Below are 14,559 nucleotides of genomic sequence, written 5' to 3'. Positions count from 1 at the left end.
CTGGGTTCGAATCGCGGATCGGGTCAAAAATAATTTTCCATCATTAAAATGACAGTCGCAGCTCGGAGTCTGGAAGTTGGTGTGATACCCCCGTGCCTCGGAAAGCACGTAAAGCCGTTGGTCCTGTGCCTGATCTCTCTCCGGTCATGTCGGATTGTCGTCTCACCGGACTATGAGAGTGAAGGAACAGAGAGTGCTTGTGTATTGCGCAAATTTGTGCACTATAATATCTCCTGCATAGCTGGCTGATCTCCAATGAGATTGTCCGCCGTGGCCGATATTCAGCAATTCATTCAAATATTTAAGTTAAAATAAAACAACAGTGTGAAAATATAGTCAACATTATATTTTGTACATCTAAGTACATACGGCAATCGTATTAGGTACTACATATCACAAATAATTTACACCAGTCAGCAAAACATGTATTAGGCGAGTGCATTTATTACTGAAAAATTACTTCAGACTTGTTAAATGTTTGGTACTAAAAAGTGAGTGAAGCCGTAGGTAATATCAAAAGTGAAGTCGCTAATTATAACTTAAAAAATACTTTTGACGGCGTTAAAATATATCTTGATACTTGGCCGGTTAAAAAAAAATACAGTATGTGTTTGATACTATGAACTAATTAAATAATTTATTGGTGTGTACTGGCTTGGGATCGTCTATAAAAATATTTTATACATTTTTTGCTGACTACTGTATTTTCTCTTATAATATATTAAATTGTACATTTATTAATAGTAACTGAATAATTAACGACATTAAATAATTAAAATAATATTCAAGTTGAAACGCGTATAAAATAATTTAAGTACTTTTAAGTACTTCACTTATTCTTATTTGAGTTATATTTCTTATTGGACGATGTAGTCTTCAAAATTTTCAGTAAAAATTATAGCAAGAATTTTACAGAGATTCAATGATTAAGGAAATCAGAAAGAAATATAATCAGATTATAAATGCATCTTGCCATCTATATATATTGAAAATTAAGCACCTTCTATAAAATAGAGATGTCCCAAAAAGGACAAATAATGGGTCTTACGCAATCTATATAAGTACTTTAGTTGTGTTTTTAGGTGTTACAAAGGTTTTACGAAAGATTTTTTTAAAAAACTCTACAATATTTTTTTTGGCGACAGCGTTTTTTTTACACTTTATAAATAGGTACTTCAAATATAATTTAAAAATAAAATACAGATTTTTTAGAATCAAACTTAATATTTTTTTTTTTTACTTAAAATAAACATTATTTCCTCTAAATTGTTCGTTAACACAAGGAACACGTGGAAAATAATTAAAAAATATAAATCTTCTAGCCTTGATGGCTAAGCGTAATAGTTTTATGACCTAGGTCCTAGAATGTTCGATGTAGTCTAAAATTATTATATACTATTCTTGTATATTTTATGGGCACTTGTTTTATAAAGCCGTTACCAACTAAGTTGTCATAAGAGGAAAAAAAGTAATTTTTTTAATATATTTTTTTTCATTGGCTACAAGTTACATAAAATTTCAGAATACATATTTCAGAATAAATAATTGAAATAGTGCAAAAAATAGATGTGACCAAAATGTTTAGCACCACACGTAAAGCGTTCAAGTGACCACCCAGGTGACGCTACCCCACCATAACGTGTCACGTTACCACCTACGACGTGACTACCACTGTTACTTTCCCATACATTCTACTGCATTACGCCGTGACTGCCACGGTGACAGCGTGTTTCTTCGCCTCTATCACGTTGTAGTACACCACGGCGTCGTGTACCGTCGGGAAAGTTTCCAACTGCAGTCGATCTGATTCTAACGAGTTGTATTTCTCTATCATTTCTAGCACTGGACCTGGGAAAATTACATCACAATATTATAAATAAAATATTAAATGTAATAGATAAATAAATATTTTCGGCTTTAAAAAGTTTGAATACCGCTGCCTTTTTGACAACTCACAAAAAATAACGGAATTGTAAAGATTAGTATTTTCATTTTATATTCCTGAAACCCGAATTATTATAAATGCACATTTCAAAACTTGCAGGCGGGCTTATAATGCAATATCTGTCGCAGGGTGTGAAGAAATGGCGCCATTATATCTATAAGTTTCAATAAAAAGATAGCTCAACTAATACAGTTTCAATATTCTTTCATAAATATCGTAAACTACAGCGAACTCACCATTAGCTCCCGCTAGTAACACAGTGATGCTGCTGTTGACCAGTTCTCTCTGAACGGCTATCAAGCTCTTGATGCCTGGAGCGTCTACGTATGACAACGCTGTCGCGTCAATTATTACGCATTGGACCTGGAAATTTTAATTTTAGGTTTATTAGTGATGGAAATGACAAAAAAAGGGGAAATAACTAATGAATTTTGCAATACGATTGTTAAATGCGATAGAAGCTGTTTCATGTTAATTTAATGCAGGTCTTAAATTAAACTAAATGAGATAAGACGAAAATGATCTTTTACAACCAAATGGTTGCAATTAAGGGGCTTGCAACTAAAATTTGAGAGCCACTGACATACATATAAGATGATGTGGTCGTGCCCGCTACTGTAACTTCTTAAGTCAATACCAATAATACACAATCAAGGATATTTTATTCTAGCTCAAGTAGTCTTTTAATGTGGATAGCGTATTTTAAATGCAATGAAATATTTAAATAAAACTCACCCGATTACTAATCGTAGGGTCCCACTCATAAGATTCACTTTTGGTCAAATTGTTGTCCTCGTCGTGCGAAGACTCAGCCGGCTTCAGGTACCCGATCTTGCGGAAGAGTGTTTCTCGGAACAGATTCTTTGTCGCAAAGTTGAGACCACCGCAGTAGTGGAATATTTTGATACCTGGTAGCTCTTCTGCCTGAAATTTTGAGTAATTTGGGTAAGTCTTAGGTTTTTTTTGTTTACGACAGCGTGACCCCACTGGACTTGATGATAAGCACAGTAGATTTCAGATAGAGTGACGAATGATGAAATATGGTCCCTTGCCAGTCGGCACAATTATGCGGCCGTGTTTGATACTGGATATAATTCCTAATCCCGGAATGCGACAGTTATGTGGGCTACTATGCGCGATTTTACCACTTTATGTACGTTGGTGGCTATACGGGCGAATACAGATATCCTACAATCGAGAAGTGTTTAAATTTTTTAAAAACGTTATGTTAATTCATAAAGAAATTTCGTTTTTTTTTTTTATTTCCCTTTAGCGTATTGGTGAGGTTAATATAGTATTTGATTCACTCTGTATTCAATTTGTAAAACAAGTTTAATACAATTTTAAACTTTATTCATAAACAAATTCAGAACTGACAACTTCATGAACAACTTCAATTTGTCTATTATGTCAATCTTTAAATCATAAAAACATACAGCAAAATATAGAAAAATGCCGTAAAAATTCCTTAGATACAAAAAATACTTCAAAGGGGGCGTCGCCCCGCAGTTTTAGAACCAATGTACAATTCATCAAAATGAAGATAAGGTCATACAAAAAATATCCGTACGCGCTCAACAACGAAGTCTGCTTGTGTGATGTATTCAAACTGATCATTGTTGTGATTTTGAATGTAATATTAATGTTTTTTGTGCAATATATCATATTTTTGTTCTTCAATGACCCCGAGATGGAAATGGCGACACATGGATTGCTAATATCAAGATGATTTTAATGTAATAATTTAAAATCAGATTGTTTAATTTAATTTATTTGTAGTTAGCGATTTAATTGTGTTGCCGTTTCATAAATAAATTGTAAATTACAATATATATGTGTACTTAATTTATTTTTGGGGAGCCTTAATAATAATAATAATATCAGCCCTGTACTATATATCCCACTGCTGAGCACGGGCCTCCTCTACTACTGAGAGGGATTATGCCTTAGTCCACCACGCTGGCCTAGTGCGGATTGGTAAACTTCACACCTTCGAAATTCCTATACAGAACTTCTCAGGTATGTAGGTTTCCTCACGATGTTTTCCTTCATCGTTGAAGCACGCGATAATTCACAAAGAATACATTAGGGAGCCTTACGGACTAATAACAACAACAATATTATAATTAGTGGGGATCATCAGCACAGTTCAGATCACCATAATTCTGTTCATCTCAGTTCAGGTCAGACCAGCATAGTTCAAATCAGCCCATTTCAAATGAGCGTAATTCATTTCAGTTTAGTGATGGGTTTGCTCGAGATTTTTATTTCACGGTTCATTTTAACTCCTTATGTACGGTGGTCGCTATCCGGGCGGATAATAAAATATACCCTACCACCAGTGAAATATATGTATCTATCTGGACTTCACTATACTTACTATCAGGCGCAGTTAGGTCACAAAGCGTACGTACAAACGTATAAAAATTAAATTAATCTACACAACATACACACTGACTCATGCCTTTTATTTATCTTGATTGCATGAGAGTAAGGATATTTTGCCACAATAAAATCCACCCTATAATATGATAATTTACTGCCCCACCGAGTTTTGTAAAAGTTTGTGTTTGAAAAAAAAAAAAATTATATCCTTGCCTTACAATCAAAGAGCCAGTAATGGACACAAAACTTACCGCTCTATACCGCTTGGTGTCTAGATATAGGTCTGTGTCGAGGACCCTTCCCAGCAGACACGTGTAGGGCTTCTGCGAGCGGCAGAAAAGAGCGCCCACGCTTGCTATTAGACCAGCACCGAGCCTGGAATTAAATAATTTTTAAACGTACACACACAGAAATACATGCCTTAATTCCCAAAATGGTAAGCGAAAGTGCAACTTGTAGACGCACTTTCCGCTGAGTGTATTCCATCTCATAATATGATAGGGGGCCACCCTATCACCATATCGGGTACAAATTCCAAACACTGGATTAATACTGAGTAGAAAAACCCGACTTAATAAACACAATGTGCGCACGCGCGCGCTTTTTTGTGTTTTTTATTGAAAAGAAACCACCATCACATTTGTCTGCCATTAGTTTTTATGTTTTATATTTCTACTTACCCAATGTCGATGTTGACGAGCAGTGTCACCAAGAACGTTATGAGCCACACCATCGCGTCTAACTTGCTCAGCTTCCAGAATCTGTTATGGACAATTCACTGAAGGTATAAAAAAATCTATATCTATAAAACCGTTGTTGAAAACAAAAAAAGTTTAAAGCCGATTAAAATGTAATCAGTAAGGTAGTGTCATGTCGGAGCATACGTACTTGCGGAGCTCTGCCATCTGCATAAACATGCCCTTGAGCGAGACGACGATGATGGCGGCGAGCACGCAGCGCGGCAGGCGCTCGAAGAACGGCCCCACCCACAGCAGCACGCACAGCACCAGGCCCGCGCTCACCACCGACGTCGCGCCCGTCTTACTGCCCGCCTGCGCACCGGACGCAAACACGATATCAGTGGCGAAGGGTCCGCATTACCCGATTCCTACCGGCTTCCCTTTCGTAATTTATGTCAAATCTAATTATCATTATAATGATCTCTAGATCACATTTATTCGCCACTGCAACATATGTACTAGTGCATGAATGCGGTCTGCTGATCGTTTTAATGATAATTAAATTCTATATAAAATCTATATAAGGGGAAGCCGATAGTAATCGAGTTATATGGACCCTACGACCCTACCCTGAACCTTACACTTTCCCATTGCTTACTCATCCTGCCTATACACAATATATGTAAACTCCTTTACTTCCCTCCAGTCTTTTTCTATCCTTCACGCTAGACGGCTATATTTAAAATGTATTATTTAATTTTATTTTTTTAATACCCCTCACATGGAATTGCATATGAGAACGCAAATAAACTAACAATATGTTGCCTTCACACCCGCCATTGTAACTCCTGTAAATCAGGACTGACAACACGCATTATAACATTGAGTGATGACTCTACTGCAATCTCTAATCAAATAAATAGACAGAAGTTGGATAGATATTTTACACTAACAAAGTAATGAAAATGAGTGAAAGAGACATAGAGTGAATATAGAATAAGTGAATTTCAAGTTTTTATGACGACAGGTGTTAAAGATCCAAGTATAAAGACGCTTTTTTAAAGTCTCATCAAAAATATTATATTACTTTCGAAAATGATGAAATTCTAGTATTTTTGAGTGTAACACACGTAGTAAATGCACTATACTACAATCATGCATGCGCACACGCAGACACACAGATACATCAAAGCTCTACAATATATAACGCACCTGGTATTGTATGTAGGAACGCGACAGGCTGGCGCAGAACGGAGCGCAACAGAAGAACGACGCGAACACGTTGCTCGAACCCTGGCAAAGGAAAAAAAAACATAGGTTACATAAAAAATCACATTAAAAAAAACAATTGATCGAATTGAATAACTCACTCACTAACATTCATCCAGCATTAACTTAAGTTTTATATTATTTCAGTAATAATACATCTGTCTGGAATAAAAATAAAGCAAGCAAAGGTCTTGTATCTAAGTGAAGCCGCGACCAACACCTTATATATACAGGCTTACTATTACAAGGGTCTATGTAAATTTTTATTTATGTTGGAAAAAGAAATATTTTAAACTGTCTTATTGTTAAAAATTTTAAAAGACAGCACTTCGTTGTTCCCCCTTTATTTATTTTTTGGGAATTTTGATTTTTCCTAAATAGGGACATAGAATTATGTGATATATATAATTAAATTGTTCCCTCTTTATTTATTTTTTGGGAATTTTGATTTTTCCTAAATAGGGATATAGAATTATGTGATATATATAATTAAATTTGTGCATAAAAGATCACATAGAACTTTGTAATAGTGCGTTGGAGATTTCTCTTCTAATAGTAATACTCACGAGGGCCAATAGTTCTTGGTTGGCATCTATCTCATACTTCTCTTTAGACGCGAAGATGAGCGCCATCGACATGGAGATGGTGTAGGTGACCATGGTGATGGTGAACGCGTCCAGCGCCACGTCGGGGAGCAGCTCTAGCGGCGGCACTTGCGGGACTGGCAAGCTGGAGATAATAGCACACATATACCCACGGCTTTTATCTCTGAAGGGGTAGGCAGAGGTGCAACTAGTGCACCCACATTCCGCCGTGTGTATTCCGTCTCATGATGTGATAGGAGGCGAGCCTATCGCCATACTAGGCACAAATTTAATTTTAATTATAATAAGGACCAAACTTAAAATTGACTTAAAAAAAGCTACATCCGACTAAGATCTTCCTACTCTACTTTCATGGACATCTGGAATTCTCATACTAATTTACTCTCATTCTAGACTTGATTCGCATACATTAACTTTTTTTTTTGAAACGGATTACATTCGAGCTTTTATACCTTTTTTAGAATAGAAAATTATAAAACCAAATATTATTCATAACAAACATTACCACTTACTCTTATACTTACAAATGATTTTTCCTATATGCCAAATACTGAAAAGCAAGCAAAAGCTGGTGACGATACATTTTAATGATATTTTTTTTAAGTCTTGTGTAAAGCGGTAAAGCGAGCTAGTGAAGATATATTTGGATGATTAACTTGTAATTTAGTCGCGTGTACAGCGGTCTCACCCGGTGGGTATGTCGCCGACGAGCGAGATGCCGAAGCGTTCGTGCAGCAGGCCGTAGCGCGAGGCGAGCGTGCCCAGCACGATGGCCAGCAGCTCGATGGGCACCGGCACGCGGCTGCGCTTGCTCACCCACGGCTGCAACAACAGTATCATTTAAATATAATATAAAACAAAGTCCCCCGTTTGTCTATCTGTTTGTTTGAAAGCGATAAACTCAAAAACTATTCAACGGATTTCGATGGAATTTCTAATGGAAATTGAGACCCAGGCTACTTTTATCCCGGAAAAATAATTATTTATTGCACTTAATATACAAATGTATATAGGCGGACTTAATGCCGTAGGTTCTACCAGCCAACCTTAGGGTGGTGCGGAGATAATCATGGTAGGTGCATCACGGTAATATGAAACCGAGAAAAAAGATAAAATATAAAAAACCTATAATAAATATATAGTGGGATTTAAGATAAATTCTTTCACGCGGGCAAAGCCGCGAGCAAAAAGTTGAAGCCGATGAAAAAAATTAAGAAAAATAGAGTGAGATGACAAGAGATGGTATGGGAAGAGATATGTCGCTGAAAAGTTAACTGTTTTCTTGGACAACTTATGACCATCCGGTAATCAGAATTTTTACTTTTGCAATATTTTTGTTAACCTATTCCATATTTTTGCATTATTATGTGCTACAATCTCTAGTTTCTTGAAAGTTCAGTGGTATGTCGCTATCAGATGCAAAACGTGGACATCACCTGACCCAGTTCTTAGTTTATCGTCCTATACTATTCGAAAAGTAATCTCTGACGCAAGCCTGGTGCATTCAGGATTTAGAAACTGATCACTGTATGACAGTGTTCACGTAATGATAGTTTTAGCGGCGTAAAGATTGAGACCGCTGTAGAGGAACAGATGGTTGCGTTCCTCTATGGAAGGGAAGATTCCCGGTCAGGCAGATGTTGCTTGTGACCTGCCGCAGCCTCCGACGGTTCCTATTCGGAGGTGGTACATATGGAACGTCGCGCAAATTCTGCTATCGCAAGCTAGTATCGTCTATCGCCATCTAGCGTGATCGCTGTGCGTTATTACTACAATTATGTCAATACCATATCGGTCTTCTCGAAGTCTATTAGTGTTGAAAAATGGCGATGTATACTAATACTGCTATAGTCAGTGTTCACGTAATGATGCAGTTCTACCACTAGTTATCTTACCTTTAGCAGTTCGTTGTTCAGCGCTATGATGAGACACGTGATGAATGATATGATGAACGCGGCCCAGTTCAAGTTCGGCAGGTTCAGGCACACTTCCACCACTGTCTGGAACAAGTCGATATTATAGGCCTCTTTTATGTTTGGTATACAATGTGTGGACGTTATGGCCGGTAAAGGGCCATTTTGACCGGTAAAAGACGTTTTATCCCAGACTATAGCTGCAAGTATGTTTATCGATTCAGCAGTTTTAGAATAGATTTATTAGGAGGTATTATTATGCCGGGAAACTTCTCAAGTATTAGAAACGCATATAATGTGTAAATTGATTCAAACCTTTCATCAACAAAATATAGTTATTTGATGGACTCCAATATTAAGTATATATAAGTTGCTTATATATAAGTTAACTCAAGAATATGTCCCGTGGTATCCGTATAGATAAAAAAAACAATACTCTGACCTACTATTGACTATATTTTTTTGTACCAACAAACGCCATCAAACCTAAACTGTACTTACAAGAGGCACTTTATAATTGCCCGAAGACTTGGGCACTTTGACTCCGAAGAGGTCCTTCAGTTGCGACGCCAGCACGTTGAACGATGCGGCGGTTGTGAACCCGGATACCAGCGGCTCTGAGAGGAGTGTGGATACTGCGCCTAGACGGAGCACCCACATTAATACCTGTGGAGAAATTTATGTAGTGCATGAATAGAAAGGTAAAAAAAATGATTTTGCTTTAAAATAGATTTTTATTTTGCTCTTTTTTTATTTGATTTTTTTTTCTTTGAACAAAGTTTTCTTTGCTCTTTAAAACGGATTTTATATAGTTTGAACTAGATTGAACATAATATTATACAAAATTAATTTATTATGTTTATTTTAAACATTATGATTTTGAGCAGTAGTATTTGAGAAGTTCCTGCTAAGCTTTATAACTAAAATTATATAAATAATTGGAAATTAATTAGGCTCTTATAAACCTAGAATTAAGTCACTATTTTAAGTGTCAAATATGAAATCTCACCTGAAACATGCCGACGGCGAGACACACTATACTGACCACTTGCAGCGGCGCGTACTCGCCTTCTTGTAGAATTGGAACTGTAACATATTAAAACATAAATACTAATATTATAGAGGAAAAGTTTATTTGTTTGTGAGGGCTAATCTCTGGAACCACTGATGGAATTTAGACGATTAAAATTAAACTATATACAGATTTTATCGCGGTTTTGATATTTTAGTTTTCTCCCGACGCGACGTTTCGAAGAATTTGCAGCCTTCGTGGCCACGGGAGAGGGTTGGGAGGGGGGGGTTTGGGGCTGATTCAGAATTTAGACAATTCTTTTATTATTAGGAAGCTACATTACTCTTGAGAACTATAGGCTACTTTTTATAAACCTTTTTCACGCGGGTGGAGCCGCGGGCAGAACTTAGTAATTCATAAAATTTCTTCATCATGTTTTTATAAAGTTGGTTCTTTATAATATTTTATATGGATTAGAGGATGTTGTTAAGTTCGATTACTTTTGGACAACATTTTATGTGGATTTTTTTAATATAAACTTGAGACAAGTATTATTCACAGTCTAAAGACTCTGTCTCTTACTACATCAGATAGAAAACAAAGGACACCAACCTGTTCCATTAGTAATGTTGAGGTTCGCTTCGAAATGTGTCGCGTGATGTGTCACCACCTGAAAAGTAACCGTTGGGTCGTGAGTACAGTTTAACTCTAAAATTAGTCAAACTTGGTTACACATTGTGAAGATTAGTGTGTAGCTCTATGATAGATTTAAAATTGGTTACAGATAAACTTTACTACGAATTTAAAATTGTCTACAGTTTAACTCTAAGATTAATTTAAAATTGCAATAGTTAAGTATTACCATGGATCTAAAATTGGCTACAATGCAGCTCTATCATTCTGTGGAAGTTCGATACAGTGTAGGCAATTCAACGAATTTATTGAAGCTTATTGCAACCAGCCCGCATATTTTTGTGAACACTAGTTACAACATCTCTGGACAATTTTATTGAAGTTAATTATAAGTTTGTTCTATCAACATGGTGTCATTGTTAGCTACAGCATAACTCAAACCATACATCGCTATTAAAAACTAAAAAACATAAAAAAACAGCTCCATGTTGAATTACCTTTCCAGCCATCAGGCAAGCCACGGCAAAAGTCCCCATGGATATATGGGGCGAGGTGCCGAATATCACGTAGATGAGGACCGGGAAGAACGCCATGTACAATCCTACTATAGGAGGCACTTCTGCTAATAACGCGTACGCCATACCTGAAAAAAAACATGGATATTGGCTTTGCTTTGCTGGTGGTAGGATATATTTTATATCCACCTGGGTAGCGACCACCGTACACAAGGTGTTAAAATCCGCCATAGTGGCCCACGTAAGTGTCGCGTTCCGGGATCAGCCTGTGTATATCTGGTTCCAACAGGCCGGCATAATTGTGTCGACTGTCGAGGGGTAATCATCTCTCGTCAGTCGACATTCTACTGGACCCCACTCCACTAACCATCAGGCAATGGGGTCACTTTTCTGTGCACGCATAAAAATATGATGATGTATAAATAAATAAATAAAATAAATTACTTCATCGACCTCATCTGCTTACCCTGAGGTATATGCATGACGGCGGTGGTGGCGCCGGCCACCAGGTCGCCCACCATGTACTGCTTCACGTTGTATTTGGGGAGCCATCGTACGATCGGCAGAGAGTTCCGAAGACAGTCGCCGATGCCGCAACTCTTCACTGCTTTTTTGACGTGATGTCTCACTGAAAATGAATGCTTTATTGGAAGGATGGTTTTGTTGTGATGTTTACTGTGAAGATTATGGTATTCTGGATAGAAAGTCGAAATTGAAGAGATTTATAAAAGCGAGTTTCCTCGAAGGTAAAAGAAAGTAACGAAGTATTAGAGAGGGCAAATACAAACGCAATTTAGGCCAAAGTAACAGTAATTTTGACTGTTCCTATCAAGGAGGAAATATAGGTCTAAGACCTATGTTTCCTCGTAAGATAAGGTCATCATTTTATATTGAAAATTCAAGAGGCCTTTCATCTTGGAAGATTCCAGAAATTGAGTAAAGCCGGATCTAGTGTACCCTCAGTTCTAAATTTTCCCTTTTAAATTTTTTTGTGTAATTTTATTTCCTGTGATACTGCAATCATATTTATTTATCGTCTATATCTACTGAAATCTTACTTAGCACAATAAAAATTGCAACAAATTTGCTACATAACATACTTTGATATATATCATATATATGGAATAAAGAGCATTGATCTCTTACAAACGTCATGCTAATGAATTGATAAACTATATCGTAATGTATTTATCGGTTGACCCATTAGGTAAACAAAACATACATTTACGACATTATATTCATAACAAGGAAACGTCTCATAGCGCATTTCAATTAACACAATCGAATTTTCGTTCGATCGTGAAAATATATTGGTGGTAGGTGTCTCATATGTGAGAGTCCGCCTGGGTAGGTACCACCGCAATGTCTATTTCTGCCACCGAGCAGCAGTGTGTAGTCACTGTTGTGTTTCGGTTTGAAGGACATTGTAGCCAGTGTAACTTCTGGACATAATAAGACTTAACATCTCATGTCGCAGTATGGCGAGCGCAGTGGAATATTAAACAAAGCTTTGTAATTCAAGGTGTAGGATGGTGTTTCTACTGTCTATGGGCGGTCGTATCGCTTACCATCAGGCGAACGGCAAGCTTGTCTCGTAATTCAAAGCAGCAAAAAAAGGACAGAATAAATATATTGATTAGTTTAGTCTCGAGATCGAATCAAAGGTTTTATAGCTTAATTAAATTTCAAATACACCTTACGTCGCAGGACATCATTTTTATCTTTCACTGATACAACTAGACATGGGTTATCACTGGTGATGGGTCCGTAGTCCGTACAACCTGATTCCTGCCGGCTTCTTTCTCTTGACTTCTTGCGTTGGGGAATGTGTTTCATTAAATTAAGTTTTTTTTTATATTTTTCACACTACGCGGTGATATGCATACAGAACTAATTTAGTGTTTTAGTTATATAAGTAGTCGATTGTTCGCTGTACGTAATCAACGACTGTGTTGAATTCATTTTATGTGCTCTACGCTCAAAAATACATTGCATAACTAATTTACTAGTGATGTAAATAGAGATTAGAAAGACTAGTTTAAAGTTAATATTTAAAAAAAAACAACTTAATTCTAAATTCGTGCATATAGTCATTAAAATATCTGGTGGATGCGGTTTTATGGTAATATAACAAAAAAAGGCTACAACTATTGAGTGACGAGAAGCGAAAGTGACTCACCTGAAACCAAACCTAAGCCTAACAATATAGTAGGTTTTGGGGTACCTACCTGACAGAAAACTAAGGGTGGTAAAAACTTAAGGCTTTAAATGTCGCGGCTGTAGCGTTTAGCGACTGATTAGATAGCCACACTGCTTTGTAAATCCATAATAATTTTCCCAAAACAAACGACACTAAAGTAAAAGATGTAGGGCTCTAAATGACTGATGTGGCGGTACAATTAGTGAATACACCGCCATCTTGTCAACATCGCCGGAACTGCAAGAGGATCGATGCAGTGACACAACTGGAGTGATAATCACACAGCAATCACGATAGATGGCGACATTGATCCTGAATCACGCTTGCACAATTTGTGCGACGTGCAGCATATATACCACCTCTAAATAGGAACTGTCGGAAGGGCTGCGGCCGGTCTGGCGCAACATCTGCTTGACTGGGAATCTTCCCCTTCCATAGAGGAACGTAACCATCTGTTCCTCTACAGCGGCGTCAACCTTTACGCCGCTAAAGTTGGATCGCAGACCAGACCATCGGTAGAGCGACAGCCACGTGGCAGTCGCGTGTGATGTTTATGCAATTTACTTTACAGCACATAAGGCACGCTGCAGTCGTAGAGTAATTTGAAACTCCCTTTCCTAATTTCTTCTATTAAAGATGTATGATATTATGCACTCACAAGGTCTATCTGGCACTTGGTAGTCTGCGTCCTTGTTGAGGGTCTCTTGCTGGTACACACGCCTTATCACGTTGAATTGCTGGCTCGGACGCGGCTGGCTCCTGACGAACAAACATTACATTCAGACAAATGACAGTAGATACTTAATTAGAAATGGGTACCTAGATAAATTACACGCGTTATTAATTTGGTGCCATTAAGTTGGTCTCTTATGCCAAGGTCTATATAGGTAGGTACCACTGCAATATCTATTTCTACAGCTAAGTAGCAGTGTGCGTGCAATGTTGTGTTCTGTTTTCAAGGATATTGTAGCCAGGGTAATTAAGCATTATGAGTATAACATCGAATGACTGTTATGTTATAATAAAAATATAATAATATCAGCTCTGTATTATATACTGTTACATTGCTGGGCACGGGCCTCTTCTACTACTGAGAGGTATTAGGCCTTAGTCCACCATGCTGGCCTAGTAGGGATTGATAGACTTCAAACGACTTGGAAATTCATATCGAGAACTTCTCAGGTATGCAGGTTCCTCACAATAGTTTCCTTCACCGTTAAAGTAAGCGATAATTCACAAAGAATACTCATATAACCCTCATTAATAAATTACTTAGTATTTTAGCACATCCTCTTTTACAACAAATAAATTGATGGAAATGGAAGACCCACAGGCTACTTCAAGAAACATGATTGTCGCAAACAAAAGTACACGCGTATTCACTAAAACTAACTTGTTTCCA

General features: G+C 37.2%; 1 protein-coding gene across 7 annotated transcripts in view; it reads right to left on the bottom strand.

Annotated features, from left to right (window-relative positions):
- Positions 1-836: 836 nt before the first annotated feature.
- LOC115455634 (prestin) overlaps positions 837-14,559 on the bottom strand; it is a 51,912-nt gene continuing 38,189 nt past the window's right edge. For all 7 annotated transcript variants that reach the window (XM_037436927.1, XM_037436923.1, XM_037436924.1 and 4 more), the window contains 16 exons: positions 13,816-13,916; positions 11,424-11,585; positions 10,940-11,085; positions 10,422-10,479; positions 9,807-9,883; positions 9,299-9,463; positions 8,780-8,884; positions 7,573-7,706; positions 6,846-7,008; positions 6,223-6,303; positions 5,219-5,382; positions 5,011-5,091; positions 4,582-4,705; positions 2,681-2,869; positions 2,182-2,308; positions 837-1,848 (listed from right to left, as the gene is read on the bottom strand). In XM_037436927.1, coding sequence (XP_037292824.1) covers positions 1,700-1,848; positions 2,182-2,308; positions 2,681-2,869; positions 4,582-4,705; positions 5,011-5,091; positions 5,219-5,382; positions 6,223-6,303; positions 6,846-7,008; positions 7,573-7,706; positions 8,780-8,884; positions 9,299-9,463; positions 9,807-9,883; positions 10,422-10,479; positions 10,940-11,085; positions 11,424-11,585; positions 13,816-13,916 — 2,026 coding nt within the window. In that variant the 3' untranslated portion in view covers positions 837-1,699. The remainder of the gene's footprint in view (positions 1,849-2,181; positions 2,309-2,680; positions 2,870-4,581; positions 4,706-5,010; positions 5,092-5,218; positions 5,383-6,222; positions 6,304-6,845; positions 7,009-7,572; positions 7,707-8,779; positions 8,885-9,298; positions 9,464-9,806; positions 9,884-10,421; positions 10,480-10,939; positions 11,086-11,423; positions 11,586-13,815; positions 13,917-14,559) is intronic.

The sequence above is a fragment of the Manduca sexta genome, chromosome 9 (genome assembly GCF_014839805.1).
Source record: "Manduca sexta isolate Smith_Timp_Sample1 chromosome 9, JHU_Msex_v1.0, whole genome shotgun sequence".
NCBI classification, from domain to species: Eukaryota; Metazoa; Arthropoda; class Insecta; order Lepidoptera; family Sphingidae; genus Manduca; species Manduca sexta.
This window is presented reverse-complemented; position numbering and strand designations above follow the sequence as displayed.